Consider the following 21,053-nt stretch of genomic DNA (forward strand, 5'->3'; position numbering starts at 1 on the left):
GTCAGCTCTGTGAAAGCCAAATGCCCTACCCACTGTGCTCTCTTTCTCAGGCCCCTCTAATTATAAAATTTTAAGTCGACCAAGTGTCAAGTTTTGGATTTTAGTGGTGCCAGAGGCTGAACCCAGGGACAACCATTCCCTACCACTGTGTCCCATGCTGGAAAAAGCCATTTGAGGCACAGAGCCATGAGATCCGAGTTAGTGAGACAAGCTCTGACTTCCAGAGTCAACACTCAGTGAAGGGAAAAGGAGGGAAAAACTGTCCCAGTGATTACACAACCATGTACAACCTGGAGGGACATGGAGGCTTGGTTGGTAAGGATAAACATGTAGCTTGTACTGGGCATTATGTCTAAGGCCTAGTGAGAAGACTAAACGGTTTTGTCTGTAATTGTGATACAGGAGAATGACACCCTGGAGGATCCTCCCTTGCAGATGCAGGAGGGATGTTGAATATGCACATGTATTAGTACAGCAGTGGTACAGGGGTTGTGAATAGGCAGATGGGCCTCCTCGAGAGTTTGTTCCCTGATACCTGGGAGGCCTTTGGCAGGCTGGAACCTCTTCCCCTGTTTCCCTCTGTGACCAGTATCATCCTCAAAGAGGCAGAGCCAACATCACAGTGAGGTTACCAAAAATCCTCACCACAATCTCCAAAGTAGTGATATAAGGTGAGGTTGGGGACATAGAGCTCTCCAGAGTCCAATCTTGGATTCTCATGGGTTCCTCTCCCACTTTTCCCAGCCTATAGCTCTTCCAAGATGTGTGCAGTGAAGCTCTCCATTCTAGAGAGAAGGGGAGTGCTGAACAGAAGAAGGCGACCCACGGAAGCAGCTCTGCAAAACAGAGCCCACCTGCAGGGGACATTGGATTGATGATACTGGAAAACAGGGAAGGCAGCAAGAGAGGGTGTGCCCCTTCTAGACAGCTAATGAACCAGCTAATGGACCTGGCAGGATCACAGATAATGAACAGCACTGGGGTTATTCCCAGACACACGCTGGGGTGCAGATCCTGGGGTGAAAGGTGCTGGCTGCTACTTGAGACCCTGGGCTCCTGATTCATCAGAAGATGCCTTGGTGGGAAGGGCACCAGAGATGTTATGACACACAATGATAATCCTGGGCCACCATCTGGTCGACCTGGCCTGTTTCCCACAGCCTGCTCTCCAGAGCTGGCATCACACCCCAAAACCAGGCTCCAATGGACAGAAATGGCCCTGCAACAGCCAACTAACTAACACCGTCCATACAAGCAGGGGGCTCTTGCCATGCAGGGCTGCTAGGCTTGGCTTCTTGGAGAAGTATCCCCCTGTAGAGCCATGGGCTGCCTACTGGGCCTTCCTGGCTTGCACTGAGGGTCATGCAGAACTGGGGTGGGGTTGTGTGACAACTGAAATTGAGGCAGGAATTTGGTGTGCTCTGGCACCACTTGGAACTCCAAATAGTCTCCTATAAAATGGAAGCACTTCACTAGGAGCTGCAATGACCCCAGAACGGAGAGAGGAGCACTGCCAGCTATACCTTTAACCTCACCCTACTCATGCCCCCCCAAATCCCTCATGGTGTGGGGCTTCCTGTACAAGGTTCCTTCCATCTCCTCACCTGCATCTATGTGGAATGTACTCTCCCCTCTTTTGTTCTCATCTGTCTCCCTCTAACTCTCTCTCTCATTCTCTCATCTTCTCTCTCCCATCTTGTCTCTTGTCTCTCCTGTCTCTCAGTTATCTTTTCCTCCCTCTCTCATTTGTCTCTCTTGTTTCTCCCATCTCTCTCTTTCAGTTATCTTTCCTCCCTCTCTCACTTGTTCTCTTTCTCTCCTCCATCTGTCTCTTGTTTCTTTCATCTGTCTCTCTCCCTTTCTCTTCTCTCCCCCATTTATTATTTCCTCCCTTCTCTGTCTCTAATTTCTCTTTTTCTTCTTCTTTGGTCTCTCCCTCTTTCATCTCTCTTTCTCTCCACTGGAGGATTACTGCTGCAGCTAGCTTGGAGCAAGGAAACCCCTTTCCCTGGGGTCCCAGGGCACCAGTGGGCAAAAGCGAGGGCTTTGCTTCTTTGCTGGACATCACCTCCCCATTCCTACTGCAAGCATCTCGAGGGCACAGTCCTTCATGATCTTTCTCAGTGCATGTCTGATGCATGTGGAAGTTCTAAAGTGAGGCTCTGGGAGCAATGCTTGGCTCCTCTCCAGGTGCCAACACACAGAAAACAGAACCCAGGTGAATCCCTAGTGTGGGTGGAGAGACCCAGCTCCCCAGGGCAGCAGCTGCACACGAAGAAGAGAACAAGAGGTGACCCAAGGGAGGCCGCCCTTGCCCCATGGGGACCTTTTTACAGCTTCCATCTCTAAGCCAAATGGACCACACAGTGTGTGTTGGGGACAAGGAGTCTCTGTGGCAGAATAATGGATGTGTGGGGGAGCGGGTGCCCCCAAACCACTCTACAAAACATTCTCATTTTTCTATTTACTTACATCCTTATATAAAACATGAGTTCTGGGCACCTTTATTTTATTTATGATTTCTTTTTTGGGATGGCGTCACATCCAGCAGCATTCAGGGGTTACTTCTGGCTCTAAGCTCAGAAATCTCTCCTGGCAGGTTCAGGGGACCATATGGATGCCGGGATTTGAACCACCGTCCTTCTGCATGCAAGGCAAATGCCCTACTCTATGTTATCTCTCCGGACCCTATTTTATTTATTTATTTTTTTACTGCTCTTCCAAACTAAATAAAAAAAATCAGAAACAAAGATAGAAGCCTTGGAAATTGGAAGGAAAAGATAAAAACAACAGACAAGTTCATATAATATCAGCTGTACGACCAGAAGGTGGAAAGCAGAAAGATAGAGTGAATGGGGCCTTTCCCATACATGCAGCTCCAAGGCAGGAAGAATCCTTGTGGGGCTCCCAAAGGGTGAGTTTTCCCCCCAAAGAAGGGATCCTAGTGGGAAAGATTATATATTCCTTTGGGGCTGACTTCCCATCTGAGCCATTTTGCACAGGTAACACTCTCTGTGGAGTGAATGTAACAATTAACACAGCTGCTCTGGGCGCAAATGTATTTTCTAAGAAATCATTTGTGTTGGGACCAGATGAAACTCGCCATGGTTTCTCTTTTATTACTGCATTCTCATTAGAGGTGGGCTGGATCTCACGACCTATTTCAGCTTGTACTGGAGTTTGGGCCTTTGCCAGTTCTTTCTCTCCTCTCCTGATTTTTCCTTCCCCTTCTTTACCACGCTAGGAGCCCACACTCCTAGTTCCTATGCCTAGCAAGCACCAGCAGCTGTAGCTATATCATTTATTTTTCACTTGGGTTTTTTGAACCACACCCGGTGGTATTCAGGGTTTTATCCTGACTTTGAGCTCAGGGACCACTCTTGGCAGTGCTCAGGGAACAATCTATAGTACCAGGGATGGAATTGAGATTGGTAGGTGTGCAAGGCAAGCGCCTTTCCCTCTGGACTATCTTTCTGGCCTTGTTCTAATATTCTCAAATCTTTGCTGATGGAGATTTTGAGCGCAAAGCTGATTTAGGGTGACTTTTTTTTTTAGACTGCTGCCTTGCCCATAAAGTCTGTCCACTGAAGAGAAAAATTTTCTTGCTCAGGAGATTCTGTTGCGGTTAATCAAGCTAAGACCCTGATTGGCACCAACATGGCCCCTCAGCATCGGAGTCCTTGGAGACATCCATGTCTTTCTTTCCCATTCTGCCTGTGGCACGCTGGTCAGGCCACTGGGGTCCCCTGGGGTCCTGCAGAGATGGAACAGCTCAGGTAGCAACTGTCATTGCTGCTCTGAGGGCAGACAATATGTGCTCTTCCATAAGCATGGTGCCTGCCCCTGCCCGGCGGTATTCAGAAGCAAAGTGTGAATGTGTTTGCTGCAGGCTGTGGGCCTGGATATGAGTATGCTCTTAGGCACTGATTTAAAGCATTTGTTATAATTCACTATCATATTATATAGTTTATATTGTTTAAGAAAACAACAACCAGATACAGTTGAGCCAAGGAAGGATTTTGTTTATGAAAACCAGATCCCAAACAAAAGAGCCTATGTTGGCTATCTGTATTGATGCCTGAGCGACTCTGGGACAAATCTCTACCAGACTGTTGGTTTTAAAACCACCTTACGGATAAGGGCAAAAACATGGCCCAAACCTGAGCTATGGAAAGGCATGATTTGCTCCTGTGTGAGTTGAAGTTAAACCATCGCTGATTTTAAACAGAAGTCAAAACTGTAGTGAATCTTGCATGATCTTAACTGACACTTCGGAAGGCCTTTCTGGAGTATAAATGCAGCATTAGTTTTGAAATAATTGTGGAATGAGTTAGAGTACCATGGCCTGTCGCAATCCCTGGGCCCATGACGATGAAATAAACTGATATGCTATTCCTCTTCTGTGTCCTGTCTCTCTCAATGACACACTCTCTCAAGGACAAACTCGACTCTCCCAACTGAGTCTGGAACATCCCTGGGCCTGTCTCTCACTCTGCCCACAGCCATCGGGCATTCAAGGCTGGGCTATGGCCATCAGGCTTCTCCTTCATGCTCTCAGCCATAAGTACCGTGTTTCCTGGGAACGACCTTGCTAACCATTAGCTCCCTCATACATGGCGCTTGCTGAAGTGTGGAAGAGAGATACAGGCTGTGGTTGGGCTCACAGTACCCAAGAAGGCTCCTGTCCTGGACCAGAAGCACAGTGGTGCCCACAAGGTCTGGGGGACCTGGCCATGGCAGATAAAGATGATCCCAGGAGAGGTAAGGAGGGGCAAGCACAGCCCCCAATGCAGGAGGGGTTAGAGGCCCAGTTCAGAGAAAATTCAGGATCCAGAGTGCAGTTGTACCCTCAGCCGCTGGGACTTTGCTGGCAGCTGAAGCTGACAACCCACCAGCTCCTACTTACTCTGGTCCATTCCACCCTCCCCAACCATTCTGTGATCAAGACCCTCCAAGGAAAATGCCTTCATTCTCCCCTGCACTCTGATCCATGAGGGCAGCTGTGTAAATAGGGCCTTTGCTTATTTGTTCAAAGCACTAACAGGGCAATGGAGTTTCCCACAGTCTCCGGAATGCACCCCCTACTCCCTGCCTTTCTTGAGTTCTCATTCCAAGATCTTTCTGGGAGGGATGGGGGTTCAGTGGCCAAGCACCTGCTATACAGGGGTGAGGCCTGGCCCATCCCACCTCACAGAGCAGAACCCACCCCTTTCCAGCACTGGGGTACAGCCCCACTGCTAATTGCCACCACAGCCAAGATTCCTGGGGATTTCCCTACCATTTCTTAGTTCCAGACCAGAACTCAGAATTCTTCCATCTGTGTGGGCTCAGGTTCACAGTTCCCAAACCGAAGTGGAAATGCCAGATTGTGCTGCCCAGTGATAATGCTTGTTTTTGCCCATATGCAGTCCCTGAGGAAACCCCCAAGGTACAAGAATCAGCATGTGAACCCCAAGTCTGGGCTGGATCACAAGACACCGATGAATGGGGAAAGGTCCAAGGCAATGGGAACTGGGCAGGTATTTGCAGGAAACTCTGCGAGGGCCCCAACAATGTGGCCCTACTTTGGGTCCAGCCCTAGGTAAGGTGTCTTAGTGTAATTTTGGGGCCCTCAGCCAGGTTTTCCTTGGACTAAGTCCTCCAGCAGCCTCCTTGGGCCTCCATCTCCACTATCAAAAATGCTGCTCATCATTGGGGCCTTGGTAGGGCAATTGCCCTACCATGTGATGGGTGCATAACAGCCTCTCACAAAAACCCCCATCAGCCTGGGGGTCGGAGCCCTTCATATCCACCTGAAGGCCACACTCATCTCCTTCTTCTCTGCCCCACAGCACACAGGACCTGCACAGCCTCCATGTGGGATGGTGCTTGGGAACCTCCGTGCACAAAGTGTGCAGGACTGAAGTGTGTGGCCATGGGGGAGCGCCTCACCTGTGACATGCAGCTTCTCCTCAGTGACTTCCGCCTTCAGGTAGATGCGACCCCTCTTCTCAGTGTGGTCCATGCCGCACAGGCTGGGCACGTTGATGACGCATTGTTTGTGCACATTCATGTCACAGGCTGCAAACGAGAGGGCCGAGGTGAGGACGGGGTGCATGAACTCAAATGGCATCCCTTTCCCCAATGTTGGGGTGTTTGAGCAGGTGCAGGCACGTCCCCTCACATCCACACAATGCCACCCACACAACTCGATACTTTGCTACCATGTTTTTAGTGACATCCAGAACTGCAAGCAGCTGTCTTGGATGGCTCTGGCTGCCTGTGATTGACAAGCTCCTTAAAATACTCATGCCATCCCCGCAGACTTCAGGGGAGCCAAGTGCTTGGTGGTTTCATCAAATACCAAGCAGAGCCCCTTGAAAATCTACATAGCAGGATGAGCTCTGAGCACAGGCCGACTGACATGGGTTGTTCCCAGATATAAGCCCAGCATGCACCTGCTTTAAACCCAGGAAAACTCTAGGTTGGGAGTTTCTTCTGCCTTTTTGTAAAGAGAGAGGAGAGAGAAGAGGGGGGAAGAGGAAAGAAGAGGGGAGAGAAGAGGAGAGGAGAGAAGAGAAGAAGAGAGAGAAAGAAAGAGAGAGAATGGGGTAGAGAAGAGAAAGGCACAAAATACTCCTTTTCTCCAAGCCTTGTGCTCTCAACATGATTCCGGCCCATTGCTCAAGCAAACGTGTGTGATATTTCCAGCCTGTCTTCAAATATTGAAATATTATTGCCAGTACAACAAATGCACGCCTGGCATGATAAGCGTCTCCTTACCAGCTGACATAGTGTGGGTGAGCTGGGGAGGGGGTGTGAGGGGAGGATAAAAAAAGATCAGTCTTCCTGCACCAAGCCTAAGACACCCTGACAAGAATCCTGGGGGCTGAGCACAAACAGAAGTTTGCCTGTAGGGGGTGCCAGCTCCTCCTTCTCCAAGCCTGGGACTTGGGGGTCAGGCCACGACTTCCTCCAGGGGGCGCCTTGGAGTCATTCTGGTGGAAGGAATCTGCACCCCTTGTCTGGTTCTTAAGGAGAGTTTTCTTTGTGGGGAAGCGACCTGGGATTAGTGCAGGAGAGAAAGCTCTCTACTAGGAGTAAGCTTTGGGTATGTCCCCCCCCAAAAACAAACAAACAAACAAACAAACCCCAAGAAACCAAATCTTTGGAAACTGAAGAGATCCATCCCTAAAGTTACTTGTGCCTGGGCTGGTCATTGAGTTTTACTAGACTCTGAAATTGGGCTTTGTTGGGTAAAGAAAGAGCACTGTATTCAGAGCAGCTCACTACAAAGGCTAGAAATATCATGGCTCTTGGGTTTCATGTGCTGTCTCTAACCTTCTGTAAACCCCCACACTCAGTTGGGGGACAAACTGAGGGTCGTAACAAAATAAGGACAGGCTGACTGTCCTACAACACTCCCTTGTCTCTGAGCAGGAGAAATACAAGCTCCACAATTCTGGTTTTTTCAGGGCTGGAAGTAGAAACTTTTACTTAGGCAAAGAGCCTGAGAAGTCAAGGATAATGCTTAGAGCCAAGAGTTTGCAGCCATGTTTTTCTTCTCTAGTGGATGAAAGTTCACACAGGGCAGCAAAAGAGTAGAGTGCAAGGGCTGAGGCTTCTTCCTCAGGGTCAACTCCTCCCTTATTGGGCTCACAAGGCCTAGCCTGGTCCTAGCCCTAGGAAACCTCATCAAGATGCTACCCGGGGGGCCTGGTTTCTTTCTCATCACGGCTGCAATTTCAAGGAGTGCCGGGCTGGATTTTTCCACAGTCCACCCACTGATTAGAGATGCAGGAGGATAATGACTATGATTGCTTCGCTTCTTTGGAAGCCAAACCAAATGTAGAATCTGTAGGTGTGTGTCTGTATGTGTGTGTGTGATGGTGGTGGTGTGGGGAGTTTCCCTTCTCGCATGGCACTTGCTGTGGGGTCTGACTTGCTGCCTTTGCAGCGACTGAAGGTTCACACCACGAGAAAGCACCCACCTCATGTATACACTGGTGCTCCTACCAGGGGAGTTTCACACACCAGAACTTGGACCATGGAGAGACTGACACACTTCCTGCTTTGTCTGCCAGGATGGAACCATTTCCTTCTGGGCTGTGTGTGTTATATGTACGCCTGGATATTGATGGATTGGGGCTATAAAGCCACAGGCCGAGCCTTATGGATTGGGAAAGCAAACAAACTTACTGTCGCATTTCATTCCCTGGTGGATGAGGCCGTAGAGCAGCGACCCACAGTGATCGCAGAAGGTGGGGCTGCCGTAGGTGTGGATCTTGAACTTGTGCTTGCTTCGGGGGTCCTGGGAAGAGAAGTAGCACATTGGTCAATGGAGGGTTCCTCACTGCCCTTTCCCATGTCAAGAGTCCACAGCATCATACACACCCCCACACACTCACATATGACATCCTTCCCAGGAACTCTGTGCTGGAGAATAGTGAATTCACCCCTTCACTAATCACCTCAGGGTGATTAGGGGTTACTCCTGGCTCTGCACTTAGAAATTACTTCTGGCAATGCTCAAGGGACCATATGGAATGCTGGGGATTAAACTCAAGTCAGCTGTGAGCAAGGCAAGCACCCTTCCTGCTGTACTACGTGTCCAATCTCTTACTCTGTCTTTTTTTTTTTTTTAAAGAGGCTGCCCCTGTGGGTGGTTGTAAATTTTTTTTTGATAGGTACAATGGCTGATTTTAGGTTTCTTTTAGGGCAGTGGTCCTCAAACTATGGCCCGCGGGCCACATATTGTATTTATATCTGTTTTGTTTCTTTTTTTTTTTTTTTGGGCCACACCCGGCGGTGCTCAGGGGTTTACTCCTGGCTGTCTGCTCAGAAATAGCTCCTGGCAGGCACGGGGGACCATATGGGACACCGGGATTTGAACCAATCACCTTTGGTCCTGGATCGGCTGCTTGCAAGGCAAACGCCACTGTGCTATCTCTCCGGGCCCTGTTTTGTTTCTTCATTGCAAAATAAGATATATGCAGTGTGCATAAGAATTCGTTCATAAGTTTTATTTTTACTATAGTCAGACCCTCCAATGGTCTGAGGGACAGTGAACTGGCCTCCTGTTTAAAAAGTTTGAGGACCCCTGTAGGGGATGGGGATGTTGCACCACATCCAATGGTGCTCGGGGGACCAATAATGCACAGGGGTTCAAACTGGGTTCAACTTGGCCTGCATGTCAGGCAAGCAAGTTGCCTGCTATCCTTTTTCTCCCCGAGCCCAAATTTAGGGTTTTGTGCAAAGTTCTTTCTGCTGGCCACAAGGACACTCCAGCACTGGATCAGGCACCTTGTTATCTTTCTACCCTCTACCCCAATGTCCAATTCTGGCTGCAGCACAAAGTATGCAGGAGATCACACAGGGCTTGGGACCTCAACTACCTTGGATCTACCCTGTCGGGCTTGTGAGATCTCCCTTTGTTTAAGGCTTCCGGAAGTGCAATTAAGTGCTGAAACCAATATCACAGGAAAAAGGACAGATACATGTATCCTCCTGCATGTGCAGAATATAGAAAGCATCTGACACATCTGTATGGAGTGGGGGACAACACCTCAGTGACAGCAGGAGGAGACCCTGGACACACCGAGCATATGTTCCTCAGACTCCCTCAACAAGTCCATCAGCTCCCTCAGTACATCACTTGTATTACTGACAACGCTGACCATGACTTCTTTTCAGGCAAATCTTCCCTTTAGCATGCCATAGGGCTAAAACTTACATGACCAGGTGTGTTCATTAAACCATGTTCAAGTGTGAGCCACTGGTGGTACACACTGCCATCAGCAAAGAGCTCCCACACCCAAGTCAGGCTGCCCGAGGTGCCTTCCAGTTCTGCTACTACCCAGCACATCCCTATGAACAAGTCCTCACTCCTTTGGCTTGAGGACCATGACCAGCAGTCCTCAGGGTGTTCTCAGACTCTGTGCCCAGAGGTCACGCCTGGTGAGGCTCAAAGGGCCCTTTGAGGGACCAGGGATGGAAGCTGGGTCAGCTGGTCTAATGCAAGCATCCTACTCACTCCATGATCTCTCTACCCCACAACCCCCACCTTTATTTCACAGGTCTGCAGTGCCCCAGATCCAATTCCCAGCATCCAATGTAAAATCGAGTTAACACTTTGAAAGCTCAGCTCTCAGCTTTACTGGGAGTTGGGGCTGCTACAGAGATTTCTTTCTATTTGGTGACCTTATGGGGAACCCGGCCACAAAGCTCATGCTCAGAAGTTAATACACCGAATCAACACAGCACAGCACAAGACCTGGTCTTCACACACCGGACTCAGGATAGAGAAGGGGTAGGATGAGTGACATTATGAACAGGTAGAAAGAGCAGGAGACCTGGGCATCAGTGAGGGGCCCAGAAACACTCTCTGAGACTGTCTGATGAATGGTCACTTCATACATGGCTGAAGTTTTGTGTGCAAATAAATTCCTCACACATACAGAGGAGCCACAGACTCAGGAATTAAACCAGCTTTGTGCTGCCAAGATGTGGTGATGTTATATGGACAGGGTAACACCATAGCTACCACCTTGGGACCAGGTAGGCTCTCCCAGCTCTAGAGAGTGAAGTCATCTTGGCAAATTCTTCCTCTGGAGTTGGGGAGTACATGCTGCCTCTGGTCCTACTGGCCTGGCTCATTGTTTCTTCTCCTAAGAAACAACAATATTCATTCTGGGGCCAGCTAAAAGTCTCATGCATTGCCGAGTTACTGTCACCTTCCCTAGCTGGAGTGACTTACAAAATCAGGATTTGGCAACAGGAGGATTCTCATGGGTCTAAGGTCCGGCCAGGCAAGATGTGATTATTATCAAATCTGCAGCACCAAATCGTCAAAAGTCTCTTTAAGTCTCCACCAGCGGGACAATGACTACCTATGCCATAATATCTTTATGCTATGGGACACAGTGGAGCAGTTATGTCAAAGAAGCTGAATCTTTCCATTCCCAACCTAGACCAGGATCTAAGAGATTATATATATTTAAGGGAAAGAACAAGTCCGAGAAAAAGACTTGAGCCATCCTGACATTTAGGTAAAAGATGAAATGGAAATACACCCCACCAAAAGAACAATAGCACAGCTTTTCCCAGGAGGGATACAAAAGCAAAATGCCTTTGGAAACAGAGGAGGAGAGGCAGGGCTGGGAGATGATGAGAGGGGTCCTTTAGAAAATGGCCTTTTGAAAAGGTTCTATTGAATCAATGAATTCATGCCAATCAAAAAGCTTGGCGTTTTTCCTGCAGATACTATTGGTTCTAGGTCAAGGGTTTCCCCATGAAGAGAGAAGTTGAGCTTGGTGAAGACACTGGTCCCTTGGTTGCATTTTGGGAGAAAGAGTTTTGTTTGGCAGTTTCCGGGAAGGTCCCTGCATGAGACCACTCTGTAGACAGTTGGGAAACCCTACCAGCATGACCCAGGAATGCGTAACTGAAAGCACTCATATAGTTCAGCCAACATCATCCTTTTTTATCTTGTCAGTCTCAAGGCATCAATATATGTCCAGTTCCCTACCCCTTTCCCATGCCTGATAGTTTTCAAATTCCAGACGAACAGATGCATTAGGATAAACCTCTACTACGAAGATGATGAAAATGTGCCAATATTCAAAGCACGAAGTCCATGTGTTTATTTTAACAAGGCATCTTACAGTTACCCTTTTCTGCAGGGCCGCTCTAGTCAATAGAGCAGCTCCAGTTCAGTGGGTGGCTGGCCCTGTCCCAGGGTGGCTCAGGTCCGGTTCTGAGGTTATTTGGCTTCACTCATAACATACAGGGACATTAGCACAGCCAAAGGTTGTGGCTCAGTCTTCTCTCTGGGGATCCGGGGAGGTGATGGGGCACACCCCCCTTTCTGGAGTTGTTTCATGGGAAGGGAGATACAGCAAAAAGGGCCACCATTCCTACTGGCCACACACCCCAGGGAGGAGCAGACATGCTCTGGGTAGTAACTGCATCTATGAAAGGGTGCAGGGAGACTGAGATTAGTGTCATTCTTCCTTCCTCACTCCCCATGATGGATTAGAACTGTGAACCTGGGCAATTTGCAGTTAAAAGCACAACAGAATGAGATTTTGAATCTGCAATGTCAAATAAAACAGATTCTCTCATCAATGAAACAGCAACCCAAAACCTTCCAGTGTACAATATTTCGCATATGTTAGGACAGAACTTCTAGCCTGCTCTGGTCAAAATAAGTCAAAATATAAGATGGGGTAGGTGGGTGGGTGGGTGTGTTCTTCCTTCTTTTCCTTTTTCTTCCTTTTCTTATTCAGTTTTTGGGCCACTTCTTCTTTTAATTTTTTTGGGTCATACTTAGATGTGCTCAGACCTTACTTTGTTTTTTTGTTTGTTTGTTTGTTTGGGTTGGGTTTCCGGGCCACACCCACTGGTTTTTAGGGGTTACTTCTTGCTCTGCAGTCAGAAATCACGCCTAGCAGGCTTCGGGGACCATATGGGATGCATGGATCAAACCTAGGTCAGCTGCATGCAAGGCAAAGGACCTACCCACTGTACTATCACTCCGACTCCTTACTTTGTGTTCAGTGGACCTTGTGTGGTGCTCAGTCATGTGCATGGAAAGGAATTTTCTTACTACTTGTCCTTTCTCTTTGGCCCCTCACTGTAATTCTTTATCATAGACATCAGAGTTCATATCTGCTTTTGTTTCCAGGAAAAATCATTTTTCTTTCTTTCCTGCTTTTATTGACTCTTCTAAATGGGGGGGGGATTATCCCCCTTTGTTCCAACTTCCGCTGGAATAGAATTATTCTGTTCTGATTATACTCAGAGAGGTAAGAGGGTAGCAGGGGTGAACCCCACAAACCCTATCACCCTGGATGTGCAGCTTCTCCCTGTAGGAAAGGGGTGAAAGTTCTATTTAGTTTATTCAACAAGATGCGTTGATCTACCTTTACGAGTTTTCAGATAACTTTTCAAATGGGTCATTCCAGGAAAATCTGCCATTTTCAAAAGAGGGAGGGGGACTTTTTTCCTCTTTAAAATTCTCCTTGTGAGCCAGGTTTAGAGGCACAAGCTATAAAAGTAGCAGAGGAAGGAAGGTTGGCTGGGGACTCTCTCCCCAGCTTCCCTTGATGATCATGTCTTACAAAACCAGGGCCCCTAAAATACAAATCTGAGAAGCTCTGTGTGTAATTCCTAGCTGAGTCCATCCCAAGGCATCTGTCTGTGTGCTTGGACCTCTGGGATTTCATCAGAGTTCACAGTGAAGACATGGAAGAACAACTCCCACTCCCTGAGTCACTTACTTTTACCTTCTAGATTTATCCCCTCAGTTCTAATTGCTGTTGACCACTGCTTTCCAGCCAAGTTTCATTCCCCCCCCTTTTTTTTTTTTTTGGTTTTTGGGCCACACCCGGTGACGCTCAGGGGTTACTCCTGGCTATGCGCTCAGAAGTCGCTCCTGGCTTGGGGGACCATATGGGACGCCGGGGGATCGAACCGCGGTCCGTCTCCTAGGCTAGCGCAGGTAAGGCAGGCACCTTACCTCGAGCGCCACCGCCCGGCCCCGTCATTCCCCCCTTTTTAAGCCCCATCGTCACCAGATCCCCGAACTAATGGTGCTAATTAAAGACAGGACAATGCCACTGTTGAAAAGCAAAATGAAACATTTCGGAATACAAGCAGCATTATGTAAACTCCTGCCAGCCCCAAAAAGAGTCATTTGTCTCCTACAGAAATCCACAGCTGAGTTCAGAGGATTGAAAACAAATGGGAGCTAAAAGGTAACAGGCATCCAAGACATGCCACAAGCCCATCCTGATGGTTTAATGCAGTGAAGACAGAACTGGGTGGCTTGTGTAGCCCCAGCACTTAGAGATGCTGGAAAGATGAGGCCAGTGATGCTGTGCTCGTTTTGTTTTTTTTTTGTTTGTTTGTTTTTTTTGCCATGGACATGAGAAGAATGTGGTTGATGAGGAAGCCATGGCCCAGGGCTGCCTAGTATGTCACATTCCTGGAGCCTGGTAGTGGGTCACATGACTCTGCACATAATGGAAGAGGCAGAAGGTCGAGCTCTGTTTCTCTGGAGTTCCAAATGCAGAATATACCCATGGATTAAAATATGATGCAGGATTTTTTTTTCTCTAGAAACCTTTATTTCACTCCCCAGATGGTTGAGGACTTCTGGTCAACACCATCCCAATAGCAGACCCCTCCTAGTATGGAGACATTACTTCCTGAGACCCCATCACCTTTTTATTAGGGGGATGAGGGTGGCTATCCCTAGTGGTGCTCAGTACTTACTCATGAGTCTGTACTCAGAGACACCTATGATGTTCTGAGGACCACAGGATATCAGGAGCTAAATCAGGGCTGCTGGCCTACAAGGCAAATGCCTTAACCCCTATATTTTCTCTCTGTTCCCATTACCTTTAGGGATCCTTCCTTCCTTCCTTCCTTCCTTCCTTCCTTCCTTCCTTCCTTCCTTCCTTCCTTCCTTCCTTCCTTCCTCCTTCCCTCCCTTCCTCCCCTCCCTCCCTCCCCTCCCTCCCCTCCCTCCCTCCCTCCCTCCCTTCCTTCCTTCCTTCCTTCCTCCCTTCCTCCCTTCCTCCCTTCCTTCCTTCCTTCCTTCCTTCCTTCCTTCCTTCCTTCTTTCCTTCCTTCCTTCCTTCCCTCCCTCCCTCCCTTCCCTCCCTCCCTCCCTCCCTTCCCTCCCTCCCTCCCTCCCTTCCCTCCCTCCCTCCCTCCCTTCCCTCCCTCCCTCCCCTCCCTCCCTCCCTCCTTCCTCCTTCCTTCCTTCCTCCCTCCCTCCCTCCCTCCCTCCCTCCCTCCTTCCTTCCTTCCTTCCTTCCTTCCTTCCTTCCTTCCTTCCTTCCTTCCTTCCTTCCTTCCTTCCTTCCTTCCTTCCTTCCTTCCTCAACTTATGGTATACTACAATTTGGGGCACCTGTCATTTGTTCTCAGCTATTTACTATTTATATAGGTGACATCATTAAAAAATAATTGGAAAATAAAGTCAAAAAGAAGCTACAGGATTCTGCCCATTTTCGGCATATTAGACTCTTACCCCAGTTTATTACTTTTCTCTTTTTCAAACAAAACCACGCATCTTGAACTAGCTAGTCCTGCCTCCAGTTAGAGGGGGAAATAAGGGAGACATCAAGACCAAACAGGTGCAAGACTACTAAGTAGTAGGTCAGATACAGAGGGGACCACATATTCTAGCCGCCCTGGGGGTGAGGGAAGAGAAAATGGGAGGGAGGACAAAAATGGAGGTGTAGGGAGGACAATTTGGTGATGGGAATCCCCCCTGATTTTATGTAAATATGTACCTAAAATAATATTGTCAACAATATGTAAGCCACTATGATCAAAATAAAAATTATATTAAAAAAAAGAAGCTACATATTTTTAATGTATATGTTAGCCTGTTTTGTTTAAGGAAGATAGAGATGATTGTATTTTCTTAGGAATCTTACACACACACACACACACACACACACACACACACACACACAATCAGCCTGTTGTGTATTTTTACTTTTTTGTTTGTTTCTGTTTTAGGGCCATACCTGGTGGCGCTCAAGGGTTGCTCCTGGCTTTGTGCTCAGAAACCACTCTTAGCAGTCTCAGGGGTCCATATGGGAAGCTGGGGATCAAATCTAGGTCAGCCATATGCAAGATAAACACCCTATCACTGTGCTATCACTCAGTCCCTCACTTTTTATGCTACAGCTCATCTCAAACATCTTTCTGTGGCAGTCAATAGAAAGTAGATTCACTTCTTGCTATCTCAGTCATTAAACACATCTGTGAGGAGGTAAACCAGCCCCAATGCCTGGGCATTGAGCTGATTCCCAGACTCCTGACTAAATCCAACTAAACCCTTGCAGATCTGTGAGCAGAGGGTCTTATCAGCTCCTGGGTGTAGAAGCCAGCAGGGGATGAATGGAGCTGGAGATGTCCCAGGACTCTGTTTCTAATCAGTGTTCTCTGGTGGTACCAGCTGGTGACCATGCCTTCCACTAACCTGGCGAGAACCAGCCTGAAGTCAAGTGATAGGGAGTGCTAACTCTTGGTCTTCATTGCACTATTTGGAGGGAGACCTCTGTCCTTTTTAGCTGCCATCTTTATGTTGTTTTTCTTTTCTTTTTTTCAGCACATGCCCGAGCTTCTTTTTCTAGCACACAATGACTGCATTCCTTTCCCACCTGTGCAGGTGAGAATCCTTCCCGCCAAGATTTATTGTCTCTCTAGGGAGATTTGTGGTTCCTTTCCAGAAATGAGGAAATTAAACAGTTCAATCTATGGTTTTTATTTTTGGTGGGGAGCTGGAAGAGTATGGTGGTTCTATTTCCTCGAGGAGAAAGAGTTCTGAAGCTATTCACTTGAATATTACCTGAAAAGTACTTGCAGTCGAGTCTACAGCTGGGTCTGTGGAAAGTGGTTTTAAATGGGGGAAAACTGAGTTTCCTCTAAGTAATGGGGTTGGGGGGCATTTTCCTTGGGGCCATTGCTCAAGCAAAGCAGTCTTTGTGGGCTAACCACACCCAGCGTTGCTCCGAGGTTACTCCTTGCTCTGCTCTCAGAAATTATTCCTGGCAGGCTCAGCAGACCATATGGGATGCCGAGAATCAAACCTTAGTTGGCTGTGTGCAAGGCAAATGTCCTCCCTGCTGTGTTATGGCTCCAGCTCTTCTACACTCCCCTCTTGCACTTTGGTCCAAACATCTCATCTCCTATCTAGGATGCTGGGTGTGGAGCTTCCAGCATGGCCACGTGTCAAGCAGATGGATTCCTATCTTGCTTTCATTTTTAAACACCAGGAGGCAACCCTAATGCACTGTCCTCCAGCTGTGACTTTAAAAGCATCCTAGGCGTTGCCTCCCAGAACGGAAAGAAGAATGATGTTTTGCAATAGGGCTTGTTCAGCTCACCCCCCAGGATGGCGGCGGCTGCATCTCTTCAGAAACAAGCGTGGCTTGCTCTCAGCAACTAGAAAGAGGGAGCCCCAGAGGGTGGTGGAAACCTCTCATACACACCTGAGCTTTGTCTGCTTTTGTTGATGGCAAACAAGCCGCTAACCAAAATATCTCTGGCAACAAGCGCCTCTTTCTCCTATGCCATGAAAAGCAAGGCCTGCTTGGCCAACACACGGCTCGTATTTAGTGTGCTGAGCTCTCCCTCCACTGCAGAGGGGGTGTAGGGAATGGGATCAAAACAAAGAGCAGGGGAAAAGGGGGGGCGGCATTGAAATGCATTTGCGCAAACACCTCTAAGCGTTGTTCCCTTTATTTGAGGAGACAGAAATACCGAGATTGCTAGTATTCTAAAAATGACTTGTGCTCGGCACACTGGCTCAACCTCCACAGAAAGCCAACAATTAAGTTGGAGAGGGGACCCAGAAGCAACAACCTCCGTGGCAGCCTGAGAGCTGAGAAAGCAAGGTGGGTGCAGAGCAGGGGAAACGGGGAGACACATTTCTGGTTTTCCTGCGTGGCCAACCTTTCTGATAAAAGAAGGCTGTGGCGGTGGAGAGGCGGATGATGAAGGGAGATACATTTAGCTCAGCTGACTTCCCCAAAGGTTGGCGTCATTCACTTTAACCTGGTAATAGGCCCATGACAGGGGGAGGAGGGGAGTCACAGGGCAGTCGCCCCCCATTTCAAGATGAGGAATCTTGAAGCACAAGAAAGTCACAATATAAAGGCAAGAGCCATGGGTCAGAACAATGGTGAGGACCCATACCTGGTCTGCTCCCAGCCATCTCCATGGGGCTTCTCAAGGATTGCTGGCTGCAGCCCTGAATGCCCTCTGCAGCAGAGCATTCTGATTATTCCTGGCACTGATGGTCCCCAGCAAATATCGGATCCATGGGCTTCCCGCATTGCAAAAAGCATGTATCCAAATCAGAATTTTAACTCAGGCCTTTAATGGTTGGCAACACTGAACCAGTGATGGACAGGGAGGGGGGAGAGATAGTCAGAGAGAGACAGAGATGGCATGGAAGGCTGGTCCTGTGATCAGGAGGAAATGAATAGCCTCTCAGAGCTCTCCCAAGAAAATCTGCAGAAGATGGTTTCCTTCTGGGTGCTGGGAAAGAAAAGACACAGTGTGCAAAGCAGCGGCCACTCGAGAAATGGAGGCAAAAAGGAGCAGAGGCCGGCTCCAGCCTCTAGACTTTCACTCTGACACGGCTACAGGCAGGCCCAAGCTGGAGCTGATGGACAGAGTCCCCAGAATCGATTCCATTAGAGAAGAACAAAATGACACTGAAGGATTCAAATCCCCTGAGCTTTCAAGACTCTCATGACCAGAGCAGGGAGGACATTTCTGGTCCCCTGCAGTCCCTAATAGTCTGGTAGTGTGGAGTGTGGACACCCCATGCCAGGGCAAGTGGCTACCATCCACTTGAAAGAGGCCACATGAGGCCGAGATTCCTTTCCACTTCCTGGACATGTGCAAATATCCCCCTTGGCAAGTCACATTTCCTGTCTTCCAAGCCCACAACATTCGGCAGCCAAGTCCACTTATTTTTTTTTTTATCAAAAATCCAATTGGTATCTGGGAAGGCAGTGTTCTCCACAGCCAGAAGTTTCACTAGGAAGGTAAAGTTTTGTGGCATGAGACCCCAGAGGTTACTCTGTTTCTTTCCCCTTCGTGTGAACCCCCAAGATTCCTAGCACCACAAAAAGCTTGTTCCTTGAACCTCAGAGTGACCCAGCATGGTTCTGGCAGGGGATACTTGGCCAGGAAGAAAATGATTTTCAGTGACACTGAGAGGACAAATAGTTCCTGCATGCTAAGCCCTGGGTGAGGGTACCTTCTTCTGAGGAATGCAGACTTTAGTCAGCCCTGCCTGATATCTGATGCACCGAAACTGATCCAAGTGGTGCCAAGGCCAGGACACATCTGGGAGGCAAGGCCAGAAGTTCCTTCTCAAGATTTATTCTGTCCATCTCAGTTTCATCTTCAAAAGCAAGTCGACAGTAGGGACACCTTGAGAGGTTTCATCTGGGCAGGGCACTGGCCACACAACAACAGGCTGTTGTTCTTCTGAACTGGGCCCTCTCTTGCACGTGTTCTTAGTACCAATCCCAGGGCTTCCCCTAACTGTCCCCCAATCTAGTCCATCCTGGCCAGATGTTGTGACTTCCAGGAAGTCCACTTGGTAAAGGAGGAAGAACACTCATTCTTCCCCAGGCTTACCATTCTCTGAAGTTTCTCTGACACTTTCTAAGACAACTCATCACACAAAACCCAGTTCAGTGTTAGGTTTCCTAATAGAGGAAACACACCTTAATCTATGAGGGAAGCATCTATTTATTTTTAACCTCATTTAGTTTTCACCTCAAGAACCACAGATCTGGCAAAGAAAGTGAAGTCCAATAAGGGTGGTGGTGGTGGGGAACCTCCTACTTCCTCCATGGAGCAAATCATCTTCCTGGTGGTAAAGGAAGGGGTTAAAGTAGGTGGATTGGATTTGAACACCAGCCATGTTGTTTATAGAACCAAGTCGGTCTCTAAGCATCCAGAACAGGAAGCAACTAGAATTTGCAAGGTCTTAGAATAAGCCCATTTTGAAAGGCTTCCATGGATAAAAATATGGTTTTTGATGAGCCCCAAATAGAAATGTTTAAAGACACACATGGATTGTAAATGTGGTAACCGAGAAAATGCCATTTCCTGCAACTCTAGCAGAACTCTCCCGGGTTCGCTGTGTTCCATGACTGCAGGCTGCGGGCTCAGACTTAATTGCCTGGGACAGAAACGTGGGGAACAGAAGGCCTTCTCCTCCCTCTCCATTCTTGATGAACATCAAGATCAACACAAGCCTTCCCCCAGGGAACTCCCGGTCCCTCCTGAGACAGACTATTAGGGTTCATGTATCTTAGAAACAGAGGCAGACGCAGGGCTGAAGTCGCTGAGAGCACAGCTGGACCCATGCTGATGATAGATAAAGACTTATTTTTACTTCCTTGCCAGAGGACAACTCCATCACAAAACTTCAGAACCAAGTTGTTTTCAGATGTTCATGATAAAATGTTCATAAGACTCTGGACTATCTAGTGAACTTCAAGGTCTCCTTTACAAAACCCTCAGAGAAGGCTTGAAAATGGGCACTGGCGGAAAGTAGGGTTTACTAGGCACAATCAACATTCGTCCACTTCCTAGGGCCTCCGACACTGAACTTCTGGGGCCAGGCAGTCTTTCCTAATGTCCATGGGCTGGCAGACATCGAAGGGGGTCATCTGAATTCTCAGACCTGCCCTGTTTTCTCTTCCTGGGACCCAAATCTACTCCCCATCCATGGGATGACATCGTTGCTAGGTTACCAGGAACCAAAGTCTGTTCCTTGTTCCTTTCCGCCTGACAGGATGCACTTCTTGGCGAATGACACCATGACTAGAGGACAAAATTCGCCAGCCAACTTCTCCTGCCACTCCTGGTAATGACCAATCTGAAGCCAACACAGCCAAGCAGAGCAGGTCCCAGAAAACTGCCTGATCCTGTCCCTAGATGCTCCCCTTTTCTGGCTTCTGAGTTACAGGCGGGAACAGCCTTCTGTGGACAGAGTCAAACCAGTTGTCTTTTTGGGCAACTCTTAAAAGAAAGCTGCATTTTTTACGACCTCCAAGCACCAGTGGACAGAGGCTGCCTGGCAAGGGTTGGCCATTTCTACCACTTTTATCAGCTTCACCATTCCACCAGGAAACAAGTCCCTTCTTTGGTGACTGGTTGTGTGACAGGAAGACCTGTCTCCCCAAGGAATAGTGGCGTGCTTACAGCATTCATTCTACAGAGGTTCCTTATGAACCTGGTTCTCCATAACCACAGAAGCCAATAAAGGGAACCTGTGGCAGCAGGCTGAGCATTGTTTGGTTTCAGAGCCAAACCTGGCAATGTACAGGGCTTACTCTTGGCTCAGTGCTCACTCCTTGCAGGGTTAAGGGGAAGCCTATGGGGTGCCAGGGATCAAACCAAGGTGAACAGTGTGCATAGCAAGTGCCTTACCCATGGAATGGTTTCTTTGGCTCCTGGCTTGGCTTTTGGAAAATGATGCCCCAAAGTCCATTTACTTCCCTGTTTGGGGCGGTTCC

The 21,053-nt window shown here is 48.3% G+C and overlaps 1 protein-coding gene across 1 annotated transcript in view; it reads right to left on the bottom strand.

Moving 5' to 3' along the window:
* Positions 1 to 21,053, bottom strand: part of PRKCA (protein kinase C alpha) — a 298,449-nt gene that overhangs the window by 80,675 nt on the left and 196,721 nt on the right. Inside the window, exons 4-5 of the mRNA XM_049779179.1 lie at positions 8,179 to 8,290; positions 5,932 to 6,060 (exon numbers count right to left, since the gene is read on the bottom strand). Of these exons, the coding sequence (XP_049635136.1) occupies positions 5,932 to 6,060; positions 8,179 to 8,290 (241 nt within the window). The remainder of the gene's footprint in view (positions 1 to 5,931; positions 6,061 to 8,178; positions 8,291 to 21,053) is intronic.

Source organism: Suncus etruscus, chromosome 1 (genome assembly GCF_024139225.1).
Source record: "Suncus etruscus isolate mSunEtr1 chromosome 1, mSunEtr1.pri.cur, whole genome shotgun sequence".
NCBI lineage: Eukaryota > Metazoa > Chordata > Mammalia > Eulipotyphla > Soricidae > Suncus > Suncus etruscus.